The sequence below is a fragment of the Ornithorhynchus anatinus genome, chromosome X5 (assembly GCF_004115215.2).
Source record: "Ornithorhynchus anatinus isolate Pmale09 chromosome X5, mOrnAna1.pri.v4, whole genome shotgun sequence".
In the NCBI taxonomy this organism is placed as follows: Eukaryota; Metazoa; Chordata; class Mammalia; order Monotremata; family Ornithorhynchidae; genus Ornithorhynchus; species Ornithorhynchus anatinus.
Window position 1 is genome coordinate 32,034,775 of NC_041753.1, and position 18,915 is coordinate 32,053,689.

Sequence of the window (18,915 nt, forward strand, 5' to 3'; positions counted from 1 at the left end):
AGAGCACTCAATTCATATGTCTGTATGTCCAGAGCACTTTACTGGGCTTTTGGGGCACATACAGAAGAATTATAAGATTGAGAAGCAGCATAGGCCTGGGAGTCAAAAGGACCTGGCTTCTAATCCCAGCTCCACCACTTGTCTGTTGTGTGACCTTGGGCAAGTCACTTAATTTCTCTGTGATTCAGTTACCTCATCTGTCAAATGAAGATGGAGACTGTGAGCCCCAAGTGGATCAGGGACTGTGTCCAATCTGATTACTTTGTATCTACCCTAGTGCTTAGTACAGTGTCTGGCAAATACTAAGCACTTAACAAATACCACTTTAAAAAAAATACAATTCCTGCCCTCATGCTTATAAATTAATTCATGAAAAATAATCATTAAAAGAAGATGAGCATATCAATCAATGGTATTTATTGAACACTTACTGTGAGGAGAACACTGTACTAAGCACTCAAGGTATAGTCCTCTAGACTGAAAGCTCATTGTTGGCAGGGAATGTACCTACCAACTCTGTATTTTTCCGAACAGTACAGTCCTCTCCTCACAATAAGCACTCAATAAATACCATTAATTGAGCGATACATGACAATAGAGTTCATAGGCATAATCTCTTCCTTCAAGGAGCATACTCCAGATAAGAATTATATGCACAAGTGGATAAAAAAAGAGGCTAAACAAATCAACAAATAGATAAATACGAAAGTGTTGAGATGGCTGAGAGGATGACCTGATCCAGGACGAAGTAGTTTATAAAAAGGGTTTTGAAGGTGGGACTGGTCATGATTTAGTGAATTTGAGTGGGAGATGCCATGGACTCTGAGTGTATTGTAGCTAAAATGGTCAGTAGGGACTTTGAAAACGATATTGTAGTAATGAGTCCTTTGTTCTAACCCAGTTCCTCTCCTGTCTCTTCCTCCTTTTATGACACTTGTTAAAGCCCTTATTACATTCCAGGCACTGTACTAAGCGCTGTGGAAGATACAAGCTAATCAGGTTGGACATAGTCCATGTCCCACATGGGGTTTATAGTCTTAATCCCCATTTTCCAGAGGAGGTAACTGACGGACAGAGAAGTGTAATGACTTGCCCAAGGTCACACAGACAAGTGGAGGAGCCAGAAATAGAGGATAGAACATGAGCCTGGAAGTCGGAAGGATCTGAGTTCTAAGTCACGCTGCTTCCTGTCTGCTCTTCACTCAGCTAAATAATTCCAGCAGCTCTGCCTTTCCAATAAAGTTCCTCTTTTCCATTCTCACATCTCTCTTCTGAACTCTCTCCAAATTGCTCTGTCTTCTAAGCAGATTCCAGAACCTGACCTAGCACTTCAGGAAGAGCCTGAACTAGCTGAGGAGATCGGGAGCCCAACTACTAAATTTCAGCATATTCTACGGGTGTTTGTCACCTGTATCTTATAAGCACCCAGAGAACCAGCAAGCAGATCGAGCAGTTGATCAGCGTCCTGAAGGCAGACCAGTTCCTTCTGAAGTCTGTGTACTCTCCATGAGGTGAACTCCCAACAGTGATTTTGGCCATTCCCAATTCTGTCATCTCTGAAGATATTGGAACAGACCTTGGTGGTCTGTTGGGCTTCCAAGATCACTGGGGATGTCATTAGAGGAATAAGAATGGGAACCCTTTTCCCAAAAATATTTTGAATTTCCAATTGCTGTCATTCTTGATCTCAATATCAATAATAACTGATTTGTGCTTAGTACAGTGCTCTACACACAGTAAGTGCTCAATAAATCCCATTGGTTGATTGAGCTGAACAAGAAAAAGGCATTACAATCATAAGGCTGCTGTTCCATATTTTATTAGACATCCAACCCAGGACTGCCCAGCCACAATTATCCAGGAGATTGAGGCGTGATTAGGCCCCAGGTGGGTATAGGGGCTTCAAACACCTAACTGAATTTGTGCCTACGTAGAACAGACCTGAAAAAGGAAAGAGCTATCGAATATATGCATGAACAAAGATAAATCCAGTGGATTGCATCCACTGGCTTATATAGTATCAAGGGTACTTCAACAAGAGCTGGAATCTGGCAGATATGGGGAAAGAAAACTGTGTTTTTAGATGAAGGTGGTTTTAATGACTTTGCTTCTGAGATGAAATTAAAGCTCAAGCACCATATATTTTGGATCAATTTTGTTTCATTAATATGCTGTTTATTAGTGTCATAAATAACTAATTCAAAACAGGCAGAGTTCTTCAAAAAATGATTTACCGCGCCATTGACTGAAACCACTACAAAGCACCAGCTACATGTTTTGTAGAAGACCTAATAAAATGAGATTTCATTTATTTAACAGTTGAATGAAGTACAGTAGGAAAACATTTCCTCTTCATATCTCAAGGCAATCCTTACTTAGCTTTCAACCTAGACAGGGTCTGCAGAGATTGAGAAAGCTTCAGTGAGACCCCAAAAATGACAGCCATTCCTTATCTTTCCAAGATGGAAAATAAAATGATCACAAATGCCACAATGACTGAAATATTGTTTGATAATTACTTAATGGGCTGCCTGTGCTTAAAAGGGCATTAAAAGGGAAACTGGGTTGAAGGGTAATTAGCACAAATAGATGAAAGTTTGTGCTGTGGGGGACGTATTATTTACAAGCTATGTTTTATCATAAATTTAAATGAAATTACTCAACTACACTGCTGCAGAAGACAAGTATTCTTCTATGAACCACATGTGAGGTCTCCCCTCTTCCCACTCCATTCTCCCTGTTTGGGGCCAAGCCTGGCTCCGGATTCTTCTCAGGCCCTGCTCATCCTTGGCTCCATAACGTAGGCACACAGAAAGACTCAGGAGTGCCAGCAGGATTCCACTCCCCATTCCAAGGGAGAGCCAGTAGTTAAGGATGAGGAAAATCTGGCAGTCGAGCACATGTGGCCCCGAGAAAAATGCACTTCCTGGCTGGGGTCGGTGCTTTTGACCCAAAGAGAAGAAAGGCCCAGGATTTAGATCATGTTGACTCCCTCTGCTCACACCCCATGCTGCCATTTTTTCTTGAAGGAAAACAGGTCACCCATGCATGGGGATCAGTGATGCCTTATCTATGATTTGCAAATAGCTAGTGACCATTCTCTGGCTCAGATCAATCAATTAATGAGAGGTATGTATTGAACACTGCACTAACCACTCGGGAGAGTACAACACAACAGAGTTGTGTTCCTTGCACACCAGGAGCTTAAAGTCTAGAGGAAAATACGTGCCATGCCCCAACATTTCCAGGCCATGGGAAGTACTCATAGTTCACCTTTGTGTTTTCAGGGAAATCATAGCTATTGTACCCCCGATTGTCAATCAGCTCCTGGGCATAGAAATTCTGGGTTTAGGATTTTAGAGCAGATGGCTTTTCAGGGATGCTAAAATGGTGTTCTTTGAGGCTCCATCTCAGCAATAGAAAATGTAAAAGGTTAAGGAGAACTGGTTCTGGCTTTCGTCAGAGCCAGGACTCGGTAACGACACGCCTCAATGATAACATTTCGCAGCAGTTCTGAACATCAGCCACACTTTAAACAATTATTGTTTCATTCATGGATTAGTGCCCACAGTTGCTTTTATGTTTTCCTCATGGAATTCTTCCCCTCCTGATCAGTGAGTCTGTTGGGGAACAAGGTGGAGCCAAAATCCCCAGAGGAAGCATTACTTCATGGGTGACTGAAAGCCTCAAGTTCTGAAACTGTGCAAATGAGGCCATGGGCCCATAGCCCAAATCAGACTAACAGCTGCCTCCCTGACTTTTTTTTTTCCAGGCAAATTGGATTCCAAGTTACTGGGACTTGAAAACCTATAGCATGTTGTTATGAAAATTCCGTATTCAAAAATCTGCTGAGAACAATTATCTACAAGCTGATCACACACTCAAATACATTATTTAAAATTTACATTTGAAAGCAAGACATTTCAGAAAGAAATGCATCTGCCTGTGAAATACTCTAGCTAATAAATCACATCTTATTTGGAGGGATCGATGTGAAATATTTCAGACTCAGCCAAATCCCAGACATGGGTAGATAGGAATTGCCAGAAGTTTCTGGAATAAAGGGCTCCCTCTGTAAGACCCCACCCAGAGGGAAAGCTGTTAGATAAGGGATCTGTCAGTTACTCTCCTGGGGACCTGAGCTGGGGCACAATCAACTCTTCAATGAATTGTATTTATTGAGCACTGACTGTGTGCAAAGCACTGTACTAAGTGCTTGGGAGAGTACAATATAACAGACACAATCCCTGCCCACAATGAGCCCTTGGGAGGACCTGGCAAAAAGGCAGGAATTGAACAACTCCCAGAGACAGAAAGTTAAAGGTGCTTGTTGTGGGCAGGGAATATGTCTGTTCCATTATTATATTGTACTATCCCAAGCACTAAGTACAGTGCTCTGCACACAACAAGCGCTCAATAAATACGATTGACTGATTAGGCACTACTCCAGGAAGAGAAAGAAGTCACAAAGGACCTTCATCAAGGGGCTGAATTTTCAGCAGAGTGAACCTCCAAGGAAGGACCTATGGAGGATGTGATTCAGGGTATCTATTATGGGATTGGGGGGCTCTAGGTTAGGAGGTTTGCTCCTGGCTTTGGTTTAAGATTTCATTGTACGACTGCTGTTGCTGTTGAAATCTCTTTACCAAATAATTGCTGGTTATGTCTCCCCATCAAAGAGAGTGTCTGAGTTGTTGGTGTGCCAGGGAGGGGGAGAGAAGAAGGGGGAGAGGATTTGAACCTGTTAATTTGGAGAGACTTGCGATCACAGGGAAGGAGCTGGCATTTGGCATTCCCTTCCAACTGGAGCTGCTGGCCCTTCTGGTGCAGGATGGATTAGCTGGACCCCAAATGCTTCTGTGCCTTTTAAAGGGACTAAATCTTAGCAGTGTGGCTTAGTGCTTAGAATAGTGCTTGTCACAAAGTAAGTGCTTAAATACCATCATTATTATTATTGGATCGAGCATGGGACTGGGAGTCAGAAGGGCCTGGGTTCTAATCCCAGCTCTGCAATATGTCTACTGTGTGACCTTGGGTAAGTCACTTAACTTCTCTCTGCCTCAGTTCCCTCATCTGTAAAATAAAGAAGAGAACATGAGTCCAATGGAGGGCAGGGACCGTGTCCAACCTGATTAACTTGTAACATCCCCAGTGCTTGGCACATAGTAAGCACTTAACAAGTACCATAATTATTAGAGAAGCAGCGTGACTCAGTGGAAAGAGCCCGGGCTTGGGAGTCAGAGGTCATGGGTTCTAATCCCAGCCCTGCCACTTGTCAGCTGTGTGACTGTAGGCAAGTCACTTAACTTCACTGTGCCCCAGTTACCTCTTCTGTAAAATGGGGATTAAGACTGTGAGTCTCACGTGGGACAACATGATTACCCTGTATATACCTTAGTGCTTAGAACACTGCTCTGCACACAATAAGCACTTAACAAATACCAACATTATTATTATTAATTCCAGCTCCACCATGTGTCTATTGTGTGACCCTGGGCAAGTCACTTCACCTCTCTGTGCCTCATTATCTCATCTGTAAAATGGAGATTGAGACTGTGGGCCTCATGTGGGACAGGGACTGTGTCCGTTCCTATTTGCTTGTATCCACCCCAGCACTTAGTACAGTGCCAGACACATAGTAAGTGCTTAACAAATACCATTATTATTATTGGGGGACCCTAGTAGGATGTCCAGTGAGTGCCCTAGCTGCTACTGTAAGCAGCTGTGTGCACTAAAACCCTGGTGTTAAATGGGGAAATCTGCTCTCAGAAAGTGGCCTGTGGGTCACAGTCTTCCTAGAACTTCTTGTTTCCTTATTTATAAGAGGTGCCTAAGGTGATTGTACTTGGAGGAGCCCAAAGTAGTTCAAGGGGTGGGTAGGGAGAACAGGGCTCCCAGGTAGCCGGACTAAAAGGGCAGTAAACATAGAGAATCAAAGAGGGTAAGGGACAAGAAAGAAAAAAGACAGAGGGTACAGTGGGACAAAAGGGAACAGGAAGGGACAGAGAAGGAGATAAAAGGACAACCAAACACACACACACAGCATTTACATCTGCCTCCACTGCTGTGCCACCTGAACCACTGCAATGGGCCTGCCCTCTGAAACCCAGGGGGAATAATTTCCCTCCAGTGAGGTTCCTGCCTCCTCTCCCCCATCAGTGGGCAATAGTGGCAGCCCAAGGCCAGAAGTAACCGTAGTTGTATGATCTTCCAGCTGCACCACAGCCGGCCCTTTTGGGCCACTGATGAGAGTTCTAGCATAACTAGCATAGTTGGATGATATATGCCTACTGAGCCAAACTCCCTTCAAAGCCAGGTAATAATAAGAATCATCATTCCTTAGTTTTCCGTAGAGTACTTTTATTCCCCAAATGCTTTCACATTACTTATCTCATTTTTGCCCTCACAACAACCCCGTGAGGTAGGTAGAAAGGCAGGTATTATTATCCTCACTGGGCAGAAAAGGACACTGAGATACAGAGAGGTTAAGCGACTGGGCCGTGATCACACAGCAGGCCAGGAGCAGAGCTGGGATTTGAACCCAGGTCTTCTGGCTTACAAACCAAGGGTCTTCCACTACACCATGCTGCCTCCAGTTCAGCCTTAATGGTGAACACGGTAGCAGCAGTGGCAGTGGCCACCCTTGCTGTTGCAGCAGAAAAAGAGAGAAGAAACACTCTGGGGAGAGGTTCACAGCAGAAGGAAGAGCGGGAGCTCTCTTCCTCTCTCTCAGTAAGGGTATCAGCAATCAATCCATCCATCAAATCAATCAATCAGCATCTGCTGATGCTGTGGCCATCACCCTCCACCCCTGTGCCCCTGGGCAAAAGAGGGCCCCTTAATAGATCCCACCTTAGACCTTTCAGGTCCCAAGATAGAACCCCAAAAAGTGTGACTTAATGTGGGGTGCCTTGTTATCTCAGTATGCCCCAATCAGGATATGGCCCTTCAGTGCATTCACTGCACACAGCTGAGTATTGCTTACAGTAACAGCATTTTCCAGAGCTCAAGGTGAGATAGGGAAAGGCCTCCAGGGGGTGGGGCCACAAAGGTAGGTAAGATGGAAAGACAATCAGAGGAAGAGACACACACACAGAGAAACACATAGACCAAAACAGATTGACTGAGTGCTCCATGTGGGACATAGACTTGTGTCCAATGTGATTAGCTGAGAAGCAGCATGGCCTTGTGGATACAGCGTGGGCCTGGGAGTCAGAAGGAGCTGGATTCTAATCTCAGCTCTACTACTTGTCTGCTGTGTGACCTTAGGCAAATCACTTCACTTCTCTGTGCCTCAGTTACCTCATCTGCAAAATGAACATTGAGACTTGTGAGACAGGGATTGTGTCCAACCCGATTATCTTGTATCTACCCCGGCACTTAGTACAGTGCCTGGTTTAACAAATACCATAAAATAAAAGGGACTGATGGTGGGGGGAACACTTTTTTGCAGGCTAGTAAAGGGGTTGATTGTTCATTCAATTGCATTTATTGAGCACTTACTCTGTGCAGAGCACTATATATTAATGTCTGTCTCCTCCTCTTGACTGTAAGCTCATTATGGGCAGGTAATGTGTCTACCAACTCTGTTGTACTCTCCCAAATGCTTAGTACAGTGGTATCTATATAGTAAGCTCAATAAATACAGTTGATTGACTGATGTGGGACAGTTGGCAGGTTAGGAAGTTATGATCATAAGTTGGTGAGGCTAGAAGCAGTACAGTGCCATGTGATGATGAGATCTGGTGTGTGCCCAAGTTGGTGTGCAGCTGAGGTGGAGCGAAACAAGAGGTTGGTGGAGTTAGTGAGAGGAAGGTTGGGAAGCTGAACTCTCTCAGAATCAATAACTAAAAGCTGTAACCACCCAGGACAAGGGACTGGAGACTGCAGGACTTCACCATGACCTCCTCCTCCTCCCCACATTCTGCTTACTATATCCCTGTTCTCCTTCCTCACTGCTAGCCCAAACCTCCTATTCCCCAGCATCGCACCATGTCAGCTCATTCCCCTCCAACCCATTTCCACCTTGCCCCTCCAAAGTCTTCCACTCCATTTCTCCATCAAGATGTAGCTTGGGGAACCCCCTCACGATCATGGACAAGTATTCCGCACTCATCTCCTTCATCCTCAAAGTCCTCCAATAGTTTTCCATTCCTCTCCACATCAAATAACAACTCTCAACCAGTGGTTTTAAGGCACTCTGGACTGTAAGCTCATTGTGGGCAAGGAATGTGTCTGTTATATTGTTAGATTACTTTCTCCCAAGCACTTAGTACCGTGATCTGCACACAGTAAGTGCTCGATAAATACCATTGACTGACTCAATCAGTTCTCTCCCTCCTACTTATATCCTCCCTTCTCCCAGTACGCCTTAATGTGCACTCTTCATTCTTCTCAACTTAATTAATTATGGTATTTGTTAAGCGCTTACTATGTGCAGAGCACTGTTCTAAGTGCTGGGGTAAATACAGGGTAGTCAGATTGTCCCACGTGGGCTCACATGTTTTTTAATCCCCATTTTTACAGATGAGGTAACTGAGGCACAGAGAAGTGAAGTGACTTGCCCAAGGTCACACAGCAGACAAGTGGCGGAGTCGGGATTAGAACCCACGACCTCTGACTCCCAAGCCCGTGTTCTTTCCACTAAGACACGCTGCTTCTCTAATCCACTCTTACAGTGAGTGGAACTTAATCCACTCACTGTGTTTTGTTCTCACCTCTCCCACCTCCAACGTCTTGTTCACGCTCTTCCCTCTATTCCTAGTAGTAGTTGCATTTATTGAATGTCCACTGAGTGCACTGTACTGTACTAAGCACTTAGGAAGTACAGGATAACAAAGTGTCACGTTCCCTGCCCATGGGGAATTTATACACTAATGGAAGAGACAAACATAAAAATATTTACAACTAGAGTGATCAAAATAAAGTGAGAGGACATAAAAGAGCTTGAGTACTAAGGAGGGTGTAAATAAGTTTGTAAGGGCTAGAGTTGCATAAGAGATAAGGTTCAGGGTGGGAGGGAATGCCAACCCAGGAGAACTCCCTCCCCCTTTATATCAGACAGGCCATGATGTTCTCCTTTTTTAAAGCCCTTCCAAAAGCATATCTCCTCTAGGAGGTCTTCCCCAATTAATCTCTCATCTTCCCACCCTCTATCTCCCCAACTGCCATGTCAGCCCTTCTGGACCACCTAAGCCTTACACACTCACAGCCCCTGTAGCATTTGTGTACATATCTTATGTACTGTATTACTTCCTCCTAGCGGTAATTTGTTTAAGCGCCTTTCTCCTTCTATAGAGTCTTAAGTGCTCTGAGGGCGGGGATACTATATATTCTATTGCACTCTCCCAAGCATTTAGTAAGGGGCTCTGCACACTTAGGAAATGCTATTGATTGGGTGGCTGTGGAAATATCTTCACTAGTGCTTCAATAGAACATCCTCAATCTTTACAGTATTCAATAGTGCTTCCATCTTAACTGGCCCAAATCGAGTCTCTCTCCCCTTCCATTAGCCACTTGATCCTCACTTCAGGAGCATATTCAAACTCTGAATGTGTCTTCTGCAATAATTTGACTGCTCAATCTCTGATGCCAGTTATCAATCAAAATGCACCCAGATTCGGATTCTGGAATCCCACATTTATACTCCTACAGTACTTAGAATCCCTTCCTGTGAAGCCCAGTTTATGATGCATTCTGTCAAAGCTCTAGAGCCACTGATTTCCACCCATCAGTGTACCTGATTTGGGGTTCTATCTGAATCCCAAGGAAATGCCCCTCTGGGGAAGGAGTTTGACCTTGCTTGAGGGAATGCTATTAATTAAGAAACATTCTGACCAAGATCCACCCTTTCCTCTCCACCCAAACGGCTACCTTACTGCTACAGGCTCTCGTAATATCCCGGCTAGACTACTGTGTCAGCCTTCTCTCTGATCTCCCTTCCTCCTCCCTCTCCCGGCTCCAGTCTATTCTTCACTCTGCTGCCCCACTCATCTTCCTGCAGAAGCGCTCTGGGCATGTAACTCCCCTTCTTAAAAACCTCCAGTGGTTGCCTATTGACCTCCGCACAAAACAAAAACTTCTCACTCTAGGCTTCAAGGCTCTCCATCACCTTGCCCCCTCCTACCTCTCCTCCCTTCTCTCTTTCTACTGCCCACTCCGCAAGCTCCACTCCTCTGCCGCCCACCTCCTCACCGTCCCTCGGTCTTGCCTATCCTGCCGTCGACCCCTGGGCCACGTCCTCCCGCGGCCCTGGAATGCCCTCCCTCCCCACCTCCACCAAACTAATTCTCTTCCCCCTTCAAATCCCTACTTAAAGCTCACCTCCTCCAAGAGGCCTTCCCAGACTGAGCTCCCCCCTTTTTCACTCTGCTCCCTCTAGCCCCCCTTCACCTCTCCGCAGCTAAACCCTCTTCTCCATCCTTTCCCTCTCCTCCTCCCCCTCTCCCATCCCATCCCCTCAGCACTGTACTCGTCCGCTCAACTGTATATATCTTCATCACACTATTTATTTTGTTTAATGAGATGTACATCACCCTGATTCTATTTATTTGCTATTGTTTTAATGAGATGTTCTTCCCCTTGACTTTATTGCCATTGTTCTTGTCTGTCTGTCTCCCCCGATTAGACTGTAAGCCTGTCAAAGGGCAGGGACTGTCTCTATCTGTTGCCGATTTGTATATTCCAAGCGCTTAGTTCAGTGCTCTGCACATAGTAAGCGCTCAATAAATACTATTGAATGAATGAATTCTGAACCCAGCATTCTCACACAAGGAATTTCTCAAGTTTGGAATTTTTCTACATCAAAAATCTGATCACCAAACATAAATACTTATCATGCAGCTACTAGAAAGTTGCTGTTTCTCTTGTTATATTTACCTCAGTGCAGCTCCTTAAGTCCTTTCCTTCATTCCTTCAAAGAAATATTTACAATAAGATAAGCTCATCAAGGCAAGATCAATACTGGCTTTCTATTTAATGAAGATCACTGTGCAAACTTCATTCATTTCATCATTTTAAGTCAGACTCTTTCATTGTTTGGTACATTTCTTCTCTTCTGTAGGATACAGCATATTTAGGGAAAATACGTTTTAATCATGTTCATAGAGTTCAAGCTTAGATTGGCTAACAAGAAGCAAGGAGTCCTTCCAGAATAAATACCCTGCTCCAAGAATAACACCTGCTAGCATTAACCTTGTGCCCCATGCTATTATACTAATAAAAATTTTAAAATTGCAATGGTTGTAGATCTCACCTGGATTCTGATTGTAGCTTTGTATCTGCTTTGCCTTTCATGCTTATACTGTTCAGACTCCCTGGAAAACAGGGCATGGAAATCCCAGTTACAAGCTGGCAGAAAAATAGATGATCTAGAATATTCACTCATTCTCTCCACCAACAGACCTACAACAAAAACACAGACTAGCTATGCTATATTTGAATTGATATTTCCTTTTCTTGCAATGGAGAGAAACTCAAACAAGAAAAATGAAAGATCCCAAATCCAACCTGAATATATGGTTCCTGCAGAAATGATAAAATGATAGACTTCATCTCCATGAAACCATATAGCATGATTTTGTTTTTCCACCATAGGTGGGATCTTGCCAACACAGTTTCCTAGTTGGTTTGGTGACGTTTCTCTTCCTAATGAAGAACTGGCACCTTTCCAGGGTTGATGTATTCTTTGGGGCTCCAGCTACTTAGTTTGGAGAGGTCACTTGAAATTCTTAGTCAACTGACCCCTGGAAAAAGTCTGGCCCCTTTCACACTACCTCAGCCCCACAGACAAGAAGGGAATCCTGGGGAGATAGCAACAACTTGCCAATGATCTCCTTAACACTTCCCCACCTTCCAAGGCAAGGCACTACAAAACACCATAAAAGGTCAACATGTGAAGGAATGCCTTTTCCTCCAACTTTGGAAAAAGGTTACTATGGCAACCAGAACACTGAAGAATGGCCAATTTCCTGGACCTGATGGTAACTAGGCAGCTCTACAAGCAGGGAGAGGAGGTTCTGTCCAGTTGCCTGCACAGGCTCTTCCTCAACAAATGGAATGCTGAGAAAGTTCCACAGGTTTTCCAAGGTGCCACCATTTCCACTGTTTTCAAGAACAAAGGGGAAAAATAAGATTGCAACTACTATCGTGGGATCTCACTGCTCTCCATTGCTGGCAAGATTCTACTGGAATCTTTGTGACTCAACAGATCAATTAGTTGTGTTTATTGAGCACTTTCTGTTAGAAAAGCACTGTCTAAGCGCTTGGGAGAAAACAATATAATAGAGTTAGTAGACATGTTCTGTTCTGTTCATTTCTTTTATGGTATTTGTTAAATGCTTACTATGTGCCAGGCACTATTCTAAGCGTTGCGATAGGTACAAGGTAATCAGGTTGGACACAGTCCGTGTACCACATGGGGCTTACAGTTCTGATCCTCATTTCACAGATGAGCTGAGGCCCAGAGAAAATAAGTAACTGGCTCAAGGTCACACAGCAGACAAGTGGCGGAGCTGGCATTAGAACCCAGGTCCTTCTGACTCCCAGGCCCATGCTCTATCCACTAGGCCGTGCTGCTTCTCGACATGTTCCCTGCCCACAAGTTCCTTGCCCACAAGGAGCTTACAATTACAGGGTACATTGGCCAAGTGCAGGGAACACCACCAAGACCTCGTTATACAGTGCTCACAGACCTTACAGAAGTCGGGGGTTTTGAGCTCTGGAAATCATTTATTCAATTTGACTGCCCTGAGAAGTGGCATCGGGTTTCAAACGAAACTGAAGGTCTAGAATGTTGAAGTGAGGTTAAACCTTCTAAATGGTTGTGAGACTTGGACATGCCACATTTAGCAGCTCAAGCAGTTTCATCAAAGACATATTGGTCTTGTGTAAGTTTTCTCAGTGGGCATACAGTAGATTTTGATTTTCAGTATGTGTCCTGGGTGGGAAAAGTAAAAGTAACAAACTCCAGATGTGAGAATGTGATAAATATATTTCCCAGGGAATTATGTTCATTCCACGTAGGAAAAGAGCATTTTCAATCAATGGTATTTGAGTGCTTACTATGTGCAGAACACTGTACTAAGGGCTTGGGAGAGTACAATACAACAGAGTTAAAAAGACATGTTCCCTGCTCACAACTAGCTTACAGTGTGGAGGGAGAGAACAAAATAATGGATTTTAGTTTTTGCCAAAGGTCATTTCTCCACTGGAGGAAAATGATCTAAAACTGTTGCTGTTCTAGTCAAACTATTTCTACTGAACTTTCCATCTCTGGGGATTCACAGGCCTTTCTATTATTATTATTATTCCTTGATCACACTACAATTTTATTAGCTACTCCCTGGAACCAAACCTCTCAAATGGTCCCTAGTACTAGCCCTAGGCCAAAACTGGGGAAATGGACATAAAGAGAGTATGGGCATGGGGAGGGGGAAGGGAGGAAAGCAAAGAGTAATAATAATATTTATGGGATTTGTTAAACACTTATTGGGTGCCAAGCATGGCACTAAATCCTGAAGTAGATACAAGATAATCATGTCAGACACTTGGAGTTTGCTGTCTAATAATAATAATAATGTTGGTATTTGTTAAGCGCTTACTATGTGCAGAGCACTGTTCTAAGCACTGGGGGAGATACAGGGTCATCAGGTTGTCCCACATGAGGCTCACAGTTAATCCCCCTTTTACAGATGAGGTAACTGAGGCACAGAGAAGTTAAGTGACTTGCCCACAGTCACACAGCTGACAAGTGGCAGAGTAGGGAGTTGAACCCATGACCTCTGACTCCAAAGCCCAAGCTCTTTCCACTGAACCAGGCTGCTTCCCCTAAGGGGGAGGGAGAACAGGTATTGAATCACCTGTTGATTGGTGAGGAAACAGAGGCCCAGAAAAATTTAGTCACTTGCCCAAGGTCACACAGCAGGTAAATGATGGTGTCAGGATTAGAACCCAAGTCACCTGACTCCCAGGCCATAAAATCTAAACAGGTCAAAGAATTAAGACATGATTGATGAGGCCAAGCAAGACTCCTCTTCACTCTGGCCCACTCTCCCAGCTTTTTTTGAGTGTTCCCCTCTTACTGGTCTCTAGTAAAAACAGAATGGGGTTTTAGGAATTTCAAACTAAAATTCCCTGATCCATTTTGAAGGTCATTTCCAGGAGCCCAAAGAAGATGATTGCAGCTCCACATCACTCTGGGGTTTCTCTGGGCCTTAGTTTCCTCATAAATAAAATGGGTGTGCGAGAGAAGCAGCTTGGCTTAGTGGAAAAAGCATGGACTTGGGAGTTAGAGGTCATGGGTTCTAATCCCCGCTCCGCCACTTCTCAGCTGTGTGACTTTGGGCAAGTCACTTAACTTCTCTGTGCCTCAGTTACCTCATCTGTAAAATGGGGATTAAGACTGTGAGCCCCACTTGGGACAGCCTGATTACATTGTATCTACTCCAGTGCTTAGAATAGTGCTTGGCACATAGTAAATGCTTAACTAATACCTTTATTATTATACGGCCCCTCCCTACTTCTTAGGCTGCAAGCCCCATTTGGGACAGGGACTGTGTCTGATCTGATTCTCTTCCCTCTACCCCAGCACTTAGCACAGTGTTTGTCATGACATAGTGCTTAATGAATTACTTCATCATTGTTATTATTTTTATTGGGGGTGGTGCAAGTAAAGACTCTAAATGGGTCTCCATAGTGGACTCACAGCCTCATCCCCACAATCCCAGGAGAGACTGTGGCTGAGGTTCCCAAAGGGGAACTGTGCAGAGATAGGAGGAAAGGAGACAGCAGATGGCTTCACAGCCTCGTTTGAGCAATAGATTATTCACTTTCCCAACTAATCAATAATTGTTATAATTAAAATTGATAGCTTCAAATAACATGACAGAAGGCTGCTGCCAGCACACTGATTGTGGATGGGGCTTGCAAAGATAGGCAGCAGCGTGAAACACTTATTTTCCAATTTGCTTTTAGCTGGGTGCAAATTGCTTTAGCTGGATTCAGCTGATTTAGACCTTGCCTGGAGGTGCACTAGATTAATTGGGAGCCACATTCATTGCTTACAGAATGGACTCTGTAATTGGTGGAATTTGTTAGTGCCAGTTATAAAATAACTCTAGAGTTCTGCTTTTTGGGACCCTTTCATTATTCTTTCAGGAAGGGAAAAAAACAATTAAACCTATCAAATGGTTGAGATTGTTTTTCGTCTTTATGTAAAGGCAGCAGTGTGACTGCAGTCAATATTTTGTTCGAGTAAACATTAGTGGAGTTGCGGGATTGATCTGAGTTCAGAATGAAGAGGCCTCAAGTCAAAGTGAGCCTTTTTTTTTTCTCATGGTGACTGAACCTCAATTGGGAAAGCCACCATGTTACAACCTCTAACAGTTTTTTTCAAAATGATTCTTTATCGGTGTGCTCTTAGCCACCTTAAATAGCAACCACTTTCCTCCTTCAGCTGGTAGGTACCAGCTGGAAAAAATGAACCCAATACCTAAGGTGAGTTTGATTCCTCCCAGTTTGTTTCCTTTCTGGGTCCCCAGCCCAAAATAGAGGCATTCTGATTCCATAGTTGAACACCCACCACGGCCACCCAGTTGTCCGGGAGGCCATTTTTAACAAGCCAACCTTTCTCGTAGAAACAAAAATATCAAACCTGGAAAATAACCCTGTGTGCTAACTGTGTCCACAAGTCCCAGTTGGACAGCTTCATCACTAAACACTAGTTTAGTACAACACTGCTCTCTGTGTGGTGAGGCCGGGGGCCATAAGTCTGGGAGAGCTAGTTCGTATGGGCCATCAAATTAAGTAGCTACATAGGAGAATTTTTTAGTGAAATCGGCCACTGGCAATCCATCTCCGGATAAAGGCAAACAATAATAATAATAATGTTGGTATTTGTTAAGTGCTTACTATGTGCAGAGCACAGTTCTAAGCGCTGGGGTAGATACAGGGTAATTAGGTTGTCCCACATGAGGCTCACAGTCTTAATCCCCATTTTACAGATGAGGTCACTGAGGCACAGAGATGTGAAGTGACTTGTCCACAGTCACACAGCTGACAAGTGGCAGAGCCGGGATTCGAACCCATAACCTCTGACTCTCAAGCCCGGGTCTTTCCACTGAGCCCCGCTACGGTGGAAAAGACCCTCTCTATATCTCCAGTCCATCAGCCTGGGTGGTGGAAGTGAGGTGCTACTAACCCTTGAATCAGGGAAGAGAAAGAAAACCTTCTTTTGAGCAGGGAGTTTGTCTAATAGTAATAATAATAATAACTGTGGTATTTGTTAAGCTCTTACTGTGTGCCAGGCACTGTACTAAGTGCTGGGCTGGTTACAAGCAAATCAGGTTGGACACAGTCCCTGTCCCATGTGGGGCTCACAGTCTCAATCCCCATTTTACAGATGAGGTAATTGAGGCCCAGAGAATTGAAGTGACTTGCCCAAGGTCACAGAGCAGACAAATGATGGAGCCAGGATTAGAACCCATAACCTTCCAACTCCCAGGCCCATGCACTATCTACTAAGCCATGCTGCTTCTCTAACTCTGTTGTACTGTACTTTCCCTAATGCTTAGTACAGTGCTCTGTACACAGTAAGCACTCAATAAATACCATCGATTGATTAAAAAGCTAATCAAATCAGAGGAAAAAAAGTTCTACCCAGCTGATCAGAGGCAAAACAACTCAGAGAGGCAGCCCAACTCAGTTGAAAGGCAATGCATAATTAATAATAATAATAATAATAATTATGGTCTTTGTTAAGTGCTTACTGTGCTAAGTGCTGGGGTAGAGGGAAGAGAATCAGATCAGACACAGTCCCTGTCCCAGATGGGGCTTGCAGCCTAAGAAGTAGGGAGGGGGCGTATAATAATAAAGGTATTAGTTAAGCACTTACTATGTGCCAAGCACTGTTCTAAGCACTGGAGTAGATACAATGTAATCAGGTTGTCCCAAGTGGGGCTCACAGTCTTAATCCCCATTTTACAGATGAGGTAACTGAGGCACAGAGAAGTTAAGTGACTTGCCCAAAGTCACACAGCTGAGAAGTGGCGGAGTGGGGATTAGAACCCACGACCTGTAAAGATATTGGCCAGAGGTTGCTGCAGCATAGCTGGTGGAATCACCAGCCTTGCCTGGCTACAGGTTCTGCCTAAGAATCACTCTGGCAGGCATAAAGGCTACTCTGCACCTTGCACTGCAGTTTCAGCTCTTCCAAGTGGGCAGAGGAGCAGGAGATTGGAAAATTCAGGATCCCAGAGGACAAAATGGGGCCTTTGGAAGCCACACGTTGGAGCTGGAAAAGGCATCAGAGGCCAGGCACTCAGGCTCTTTGGAAAAGCTCTAGTTTAACCCCAAATGCCTACCTTCCCTGATTAATTTTTCTTCTCTCCAAGTCAGACCCTCCCAACTCCCACATCAGCCTTCTGGGGCCACCTCTGCACTTTCCTCACAATCACTTGGAACACTTCTGTACATAGCAACTTACATATTCTACTACTTAAGTATCTGCTCATAACAATAATAATAATTGTGGTATGTGTTAAGCACTTACTATGTGCAGGGCACTCTACTAAGTGCTGGTGTGGATACAAGCAAATCGGGTTGGACCAAGTCACCCATGTAATGCTCACAGTCTCAATCCCCATTTTACAGATGAGATAACTGAGGCACGGAGAAGTGACGTGACTTGCCCGAGGTCACACAGCAGACAAGAAGCGGAGCCGGAATTAGAACCCGTGACTTTCTGACATTCTGCTTAGAATTCCTTAACTCCCATTCTCTCCTGGACCCCCTCCAATCTGGCTTCCGTCCCCTCCACTCTACCGAGACTGCTCTCTCTAAGGTAACCCATGACCTCCTTCTTGCCAAATCCAATGGCTCCTACTCCATTCTAATCCTCCTTGACCTCTCAGCTGCCTTTGACACTGTCGACCATCCCCTCCTCCTCCACACCTTATCTCACCTTGGCTTCACTGACTCCATCCTCTCCTGGTTCTCCTCTTATCTCTCTGGCCGGTCATTCTCGGTCTCCTTCGCAGGCGCCTCCTCCCCCTCCCACCCTTTAACTGTTGGAGTTCCTCAAGGGTCAGTTCTTGGCCCTCTTCTGGTCTCCATTTACACTCACTCCCTCGGTGAACTTATTCGCTCTCACGGCTTTGACTACCATCTCTACGCAGATGACACACAGATCTACATCTCTGCCCCTGTCCTCTCCCCCTCCCTTCAGGCTCGCATCTCCTCCTGCCTCCAGGATGTCTCCACCTGGATGTCTGCCCGCCACCTAAAACTCAACATGAGCAAGACTGAGCTCCTCATCTTCCCTCCCAAGCCCGGTCCTCTCCCAGACTTCCCTATCACCGTGAATGGTCCGACCATCCTTCCCATCTCTCAGGCCCGCAATCTCGGTGCCATCTTTGACTCGTCTCTCTCATTCACCCCACACATCTGATCCGTTACCAAGACCTGCCGGTCTCACCTTTACAATATCGCCAAGATCCGCCCTTTCCTCTCCACCCAAATGGCTACCTTACTGCTACAAGCTCTCGTTATATCCCGGCTAGACTACTGTGTCAGCCTTCTCTCTGATCTCCCTTCCTCCTCTCTCACCCCGCTCCAGTCTATTCTTCACTCCGCTGCCCGGCTCATCTTCCTGCAGAAACGATCTAGGCATGTCACTCCCCTTCTTAAACACCTCCAGTGGTTGCCTATCAACCTCCGCTCCAAACAAAAACTCCTCCCTCCAGGCTTCAAGGCTCTCCATCACCTTGCCCCTTCCTACCTCTCCTCCCTTCTCTCTTTCTACTGCCCACCCCACACGCTCCGCTCCTCTGCCGCCCACCTCCTCACCGTCCCTCAGTCTCGCCTATCCTGCCGTCGACCCCTGGGCCACGTCCTCCCGCGGTCCTGGAATGCCCTCCC

The 18,915-nt window shown here is 44.9% G+C and overlaps 1 protein-coding gene across 6 annotated transcripts in view; it reads right to left on the bottom strand.

Moving 5' to 3' along the window:
* The window catches only part of ZNF608 (zinc finger protein 608), a 150,057-nt gene that overhangs the window by 13,665 nt on the left and 117,477 nt on the right, over nucleotides 1-18,915 (bottom strand). For 4 of the 6 annotated variants that reach the window (XM_039910908.1, XM_039910909.1, XM_039910910.1 and 1 more), the window contains exons 10-11: nucleotides 11,255-11,315; nucleotides 10,980-11,056 (exon numbers count right to left, since the gene is read on the bottom strand). In XM_039910908.1, the coding sequence (XP_039766842.1) occupies nucleotides 11,021-11,056; nucleotides 11,255-11,315 (97 nt within the window). In that variant the 3' untranslated portion in view covers nucleotides 10,980-11,020. Of the gene's footprint in view, nucleotides 1-10,878; nucleotides 10,913-10,979; nucleotides 11,057-11,254; nucleotides 11,316-18,915 lie in introns of those variants that run through there. The other 2 variants (XR_005659674.1, XM_029056160.2) reach the window with 1 other exon arrangement.